At 34.0% G+C, this 6,300-nt stretch overlaps 1 protein-coding gene and 1 long non-coding RNA gene across 6 annotated transcripts; one reads left to right on the forward strand and one right to left on the reverse strand.

Moving 5' to 3' along the window:
• The first annotated feature begins 2,892 nt into the window (after positions 1-2,892).
• On the forward strand, positions 2,893-6,072 carry LOC121970369 (ISWI chromatin-remodeling complex ATPase CHR11-like). Of its 5 annotated transcripts, XM_042521057.1 has the most exons (7): positions 2,893-3,103; positions 3,177-3,341; positions 4,581-4,756; positions 5,085-5,305; positions 5,382-5,469; positions 5,542-5,635; positions 5,745-6,072. In XM_042521057.1, exons 4-7 carry the CDS (start codon positions 5,085-5,087, stop codon positions 5,933-5,935), a joined length of 594 nt encoding a protein of 197 aa, XP_042376991.1. In that variant the 5' UTR covers positions 2,893-3,103; positions 3,177-3,341; positions 4,581-4,756; the 3' UTR covers positions 5,936-6,072. The 5 variants fall into 5 exon arrangements, with proteins under 5 accessions (XP_042376991.1, XP_042376994.1, XP_042376992.1 ...); XM_042521060.1 differs by having other exon boundaries at positions 2,893-3,341; positions 5,767-6,072; XM_042521058.1 differs by lacking the exon at positions 4,581-4,756.
• On the reverse strand, positions 3,801-4,158 carry LOC121970370. The gene is made up of 3 exons (XR_006108909.1): positions 4,085-4,158; positions 3,950-4,010; positions 3,801-3,851 (listed from the first exon to the last, which is right to left on the reverse strand). It is a non-coding gene; the product is annotated as an uncharacterized LOC121970370 (long non-coding RNA).
• Positions 6,073-6,300: the final 228 nt, after the last annotated feature.

Here is a 6,300-nt window from a genome sequence, read left to right on the forward strand (position 1 = left end):
TTTTTTTTGCTCAACTCTTACCCTCTTTCTTTGACAATCATCAAAAAATATACAAATAAGTAAGAGAAAGTATGAAATAGATAAATAGAAAAAGTAAACACATTAAGCAATAAACTCTTCAAGTATTTCATAAGAAAAATTATAGGTCTATTTCAGGGAGAATTTGCCAAGTTAAAATTTCAAGGATTTCATAAGGTAATTTTCAATGAAATTTTCAAACTATTTTTCCAAATATTTTCAAAATAACTCTTCAAAGTAGTGTTGCAAAGTAATTGTAGAAAGTTAATTTTCAAGGCAACTATTTAAAAGTTAATTTTTAAAGTAATTTTTCAAAATAAGTTTGGAAGTATCTTGAAAACATCTAATAAAAAATAGATGTCAAAATATTTGCAAAAGAGTTTTGGAGCAACTTTTAAAGTAATCGTGTACTCTTCAAAATATTTTTCAAAAAGTGTTGCAAGTAGTTTTCAAAATAGATATTTGAAAAATATAAGAGTATTTTCAAAAGTACTTTTTGAAAGCACTCTAAAAGCATTTTTTAAAATAATTTCAAGGTAACTTTTAAACATATATTTTTTAAAAAAATTTGAAACTTTGAAAGAATTTTACAAAATATTTTCAAAGAAATTAAGAAAAATAGTTTTAAAAACATTTTCAAAATATTCTTCAAACCAAAGGTTAACAAAGTTAAAATTTATTAAAAAGCATTTTACAAGTGTTTTTCAAAGCAATTTTTAAAGTAAGTTTTGAATAAAAGTTTCAAGTATGTTCAAGGACATTTTAAAAATTTACAAGTTATTTTCAAAATATAAAACTTTGCACGAATTTTGTGAAATGTTTTTCAAACTATCTAAAAATTTGATCAAAGGCATTTTTCAAATAAAAATTTATTTTCAAAGAAAATTTTCAAGGTAAATTTTAGATCCTCCCCCTTAACCTAATATTACTTTAAAAATAATTTTCATCTAAGAATTATCCTTACATGTCTAACATTTAGTTATTAACTAACTACCAGAAGATAGTAGCTTTCACTTGGTTAGTCAAGTATATTAATCCAGCTAGTTATTTACTAAAATGGACCATTTAACTTGATCGATGTATATTTGGTATTTAATGCCCAGACTTATTTTGATGCACTAATATAAACATCTGAACTCCAAACAAAGACCTAAGTACCTCACACCAATCTATGTTGTTGCCTAAGACTATAAGCAACAAGGTAATCCTTGAATACCTTGAATACTCAAGTAAGGTAATCCTAGTGTAATTGTGAGATGTTGGCTGCCTAAAACTGTGGAATTATGATTTCTAAGGGAAGTCCTAGGCTAAGTTTATAAAATTTTTGAAACACTAGAAAAACAAGGATTTTGATAAAACATAATTAATGAATTTTCCTAGAATTTAAAAATTATTTAAGGAGAAACACATAAACACATCCTATGCTTTAATTTGATTCTCAAAAAGAATTTACTAGATTATCAAAATAATAAGTGATTACCAAATATATAAATTGAATAAATCAAGTAGATAAGCCAAGTCAAGTAAACAATATATACAAGTGTATTGAATGAGGAGGTCTAATCATCATCCGTAGGTGGAGGTGGGGCTTGATCAGTCACACGTAAGGCCTGAAGTATGGTCTGCATCTGCTAGTAAAGCTGTATAAATCCAATGTCATCTCATCGCGGATAAAGGTGAATCACTCTAAGATTGATTGCTAGATTTGTGTGGAAGACTCCTCCAGTTTGGTAAGGTGCTTATCTATGGAGAGTGAGGTCGAAAGCTAGGTCGTGATCGAATGAGGTCCAAAGAACTCATCAAATAAACTCTGGCATCTCTCCCTTTGTAGTCACAGCTGCCACATCAACCTCGGCTAGAATGACTAGCGGGATGCCCTCATCTAGAACGACTGGTTGAAGACCCGCTCTCCAAGCTAGTCCCCTTGAGCAGTAACCTCTATATGCACTAATGTAAGCTGACACTGACCAATCTCATCATACTCGCTAAGGGGAGTGAGTGTACCATGGGTCATGTCTATGCTTATGGTCAAAAATATGAATGTCAAAATATGACAGTAGAGCATATAAACTCGTCCCCTAGTGATGAAACTGGATGCTTGAATAACTTTCTGAAACATATGTAATGCAATTGAAGGATCGAAAGATGCGATAGAGGGGGGAGGGGGGAATATCACACGTTAATAAACTTTTCTTTTTAGATGTTAAAACAAGAGTAGTGCAGCGGAAAATAAAGAACAAGTTTGGTTATTTGATTCGAAGCCTAGGTCAACTCCTACTCCAAGACCCACGATCCTTGATCGCACCATTGAGAAATCCACTAAAACTTTTCTTTCCAAAATCTTTGGAAAGAAGTAACGCGTACAATATGAAGAATATAAGATAATAACACACTACTACCTTTTGGAAATTAAAACAATGCAAGCTTAAACAAAAATTATACTGAAACTAGATAGAAGCTGAAGCTTGGTTGACACTTCTAGATGGACCAGCTTGCTTTGTGAAGGTGAAGCATGGGGTAGCAAAATGAACAGGAGCTTGCACTACAAGAAAATTGGGATTCTACAACATTTAAACGACAACGCTTTTTATAAAAAGCGTTGTCTATTTTTTTTAACAATGCTTTTAGTGAAAAGCGTTGTCTATTTCATTATTTTCTTATTAATAGACAACACTTTTCTAAAAACCGTTGTCTATTAGTGATTTTTACGGATCAAAGACAACGCTTCGTAAAAAGTGTTGTCTATTAGATTTTGTTTTAGTGTCTACGACAACGTTTTTTAAAAAGTATTGTCTATTGTTAAGTTCTCATTTAAATCTTGATTAATACAAACCGTTGGATCTAAGTAAAGAGTAGAAAACCCGAACCCTTCTCCCAACTCCTATCTTCCGATAGTTGTTGATCCCGAACCCTTCTCCCAACTCCTCATCTCACGGGCCTTCTCCATCCAACTCCTCTCCGGCGAACCACTCCTCTGAACTCTCTCCATCAAGACCACACCTTCGTCAAGCGGCAGATCCCGGTGCTGAGGTGATCAACCACGACAGATCGACCCCTCTCTTCGCCTCCTTCGCCCCCGACGAAGGTATGTTGCTACCGCTGTTTTTCTTGGGGCCTAAAATCGAAGTCTCGTTAGGGGAATTCGGAACCTTCGGCAGCCTCTCTTCCCTCCGGCGAACGTTCACTGCGCTTAGGGTAGAGCAGGCGCATCAACTCTCTTCTTCATCTGCATCGCCAAGATACCCTTTGCTCAGCCGATTCCCTTGCTATTGGGTTCACCTGCAAGTAATCCTCGCGCGCTGATCTCTTCTCGCTATCAGAAGGTCCTTTCTTAGGTTCTTCTCCACTGATTATCTTCTCTTGTCGTTCTTTGTTTACTCGGTAATGTTGAACTTGAGCTCTTGGGGATCTTAGTTAATGGTTGCCTGTGGGTGGGAAAGTTGCTCTTTTTTTGTCTTCTTGTTGTAGTGTTTTAGGGCTTTGTTTCTGAGGTGATGGTTCTTGGTGTTAGGGATTCTTGGTGATCTATTTTCTCTCTTGTGATCGGCAGTTTTGATGGATATACATTGTTTCTTTAATTCTTTCAGGTGTCAGTTAAACTTCGAATTGTAGAGCAAGTTTTCCTTTTAATTCTATCTATTGTTGGTTCAGGATAGATTATAAACATGAGCCGTGTCTTTCAAGAGAAGAATGTAAGTGATCAATAAAATTGTTCGGATAGATGGGTGAAATAATTCATCTGCTGTATGATTTTAGATGAGAATGATGGTGGAATTACATGCAAAGCCTTTCCCTTGCTGATACAAAATCCATTTGCATCTTATCATATGCTTCTGAAACCAAAAAAAAAAAAAAAATGGACAAGAAGGCTTATATAGTTATATAACAGAACAATTCAATCTTGTGAAATATACTTGCATTCCAAAAGAACCTGTGCCCTCTAGCAAGACCTTCTGCATGGCTTCCAACTCAATTGTCCTGTCTTCTATTTCCTGTATGCATGAAGTAGTGTCATGACACTGATACCTGAAAACTTGTGTCAGTGTTTATGCACATTCAATTGGACCTTGGTTCTATTGATTGCAAATCGAAGTTGCCCAAGTTCAGTTTGTAGGTGATCAAAAAACTCTTTGTTTAATCTGCAGTGATTGTGTCAAATAAGTTACAAGATGATATAAGAGATAAACCTTGTTCTAGAGCTATCATAAGATGATTGTAGCAATTTGCTGGTGTATTATACTATTAAATCTATCTATCCTTGGGGATCGCCTCAATCATCCTTTTTCACAATAGTCTTTTCTTCTGTTTTTACCTCAATATTATGTACTAAGTTTTTAGCAAAGATAACTGGGGAGACCTTGAAACTACAAGAACCTTCCCTTGTTAAGACCTTGAAACTAAGAACCTTCCCTTGTTAGTTTTCTACACCTGAATTTGTCACTGTTAAGAATTGATTAGGATACTAAATTCACAAAGTTGTCAAGTAAAGGTGCAACACATATTTTATGATCCGACAAGGTTGGACATTTGCTAACAACTCCTTCATGATCATGCTTGATTAGGCTTCAATCATGAGACAAGAGTGCAGAAAGCAAGAGAGCATGCTTACAGTGCATATAGAACCAAACAGCAAGGCCAGAAGAAATGAAGAGAGAAGTCTATTTTGATTGTGTTGCCAATTATATCACAAAGATATGTACAACGACAATACTGCAAGCTACTTGAAATTATTTCACAGGTCTATATCAATTGGGTCTTCAGTTTATCATTTGGAATTACATGCAAAGTCTGCTATTTTCACTTTTAATCTATTTGAAACTTGTGATATTTAATCTTTATTGTTTACATATCTTGTTTGTCATAATCAAACTGTTTTTGTTCCAACTTGTTTCACATATAGCTGTCCAGTATTTGCTTCTAATGCTTGTTATTTACATATCTTGTTTCCCATAATCAGATTTTTCCCTCTAAATTGTTTCATACATATCTGCCCAGTCTTACTTGCAGTAGAAGGTAACATATTAGTGTTTTATTGATTTAACACAACTGTTTGTGTTGTAATTTAGATGACTAGACTTTTGGACATACTGGAAGATTACTTGCTATATCGTGGTTACCAATATTGCCGGATTGATGGGAATACTGGGGGAGAAGAACGGGATGCTTCCATTGAAACATTTAATCAACCTGGAAGCCAAAAGTTCATTTTCTTACTTTCTACAAGAGCTGGTGGATTAGGAATTAATCTTGCTATAGCAGATGTTGTCATTCTCTATGATAGTGACTGGTATTCCTCTTCCATTATGTGAATCCTGTTGCTACATTTATGCTCATCACTAAATTGTTATGGATACCTCTACTAGGAATCCACAAGTTGATTTGCAAGCACAGGATCGTGCTCATAGAATTGGGCAAAAGAGAGAAGTTCAAGTGTTCCATTTCTGTACTGAGGTATCATAATATTTCAGTTTAGTTTAACAGTTTAACGATGTTTTTGAATCATTTGACATATCTAAAATGCAGTTTGCAATTGAGGAGAAAGTGATAGAGAGAGCATACAAGAAGCTTGCACTTGATGCCTTGGTTATTCAACAAGGACGATTAGCAGAACAGAAAAGTAATGATTTTTTCAAAGAGCTTACTAATGTGGTTCAAGCAATTTATCCATTATCTATCAGTTTTTTTGTTTCTAATCAATAACTTCCTCGATGCACTTGTTAATAAAGATGAACTTCTACAAATGGTTAGATTTGGTGCTGAAATGGTTTCTAGCTCCAAGGACAGTACAGATGAGGATATCGATCGTATCATAGCTAAAGGAGAAGAAGCGACTGCTGAACTTGATGTGAAAATGAAAAAGTTTACAGAGGATGCGATAAAGTTTAAGATGGATGGCAGTATGCTGATTCCTTTTTGATAGCAATTCCTAGATATTTCCTTGGATGACTTATGTAATTTCTATTTTTTGTTACAGCTGCTGACTTGTTACGCGGTCAGAATTCTATTATTTTGGTATGAGTTTGAAATCATTAGCTGAGTTGATTATATGTAAAATTCAAATCTGGACATGGTAAAAGAAAATTAATAGTTTCGTAAATATAAAAATAATAATTTTTAAATAAATTTTTTTAATTTTTTTCTTTTTTTTCTTTAAAACGACAACGCTTTTAAAGCGTTGCAAAAAATGTTGTCTTTGTAAAAAAAAAACAACGCTTTTAAAACGTTGTAATAGTGTTGTCTTTGCAAAACATGACTACGCTTTTAAAGCATTGTAAAAGCGTT

Source organism: Zingiber officinale, chromosome 4A (assembly GCF_018446385.1).
Source record: "Zingiber officinale cultivar Zhangliang chromosome 4A, Zo_v1.1, whole genome shotgun sequence".
Taxonomy (NCBI): Eukaryota; Viridiplantae; Streptophyta; class Magnoliopsida; order Zingiberales; family Zingiberaceae; genus Zingiber; species Zingiber officinale.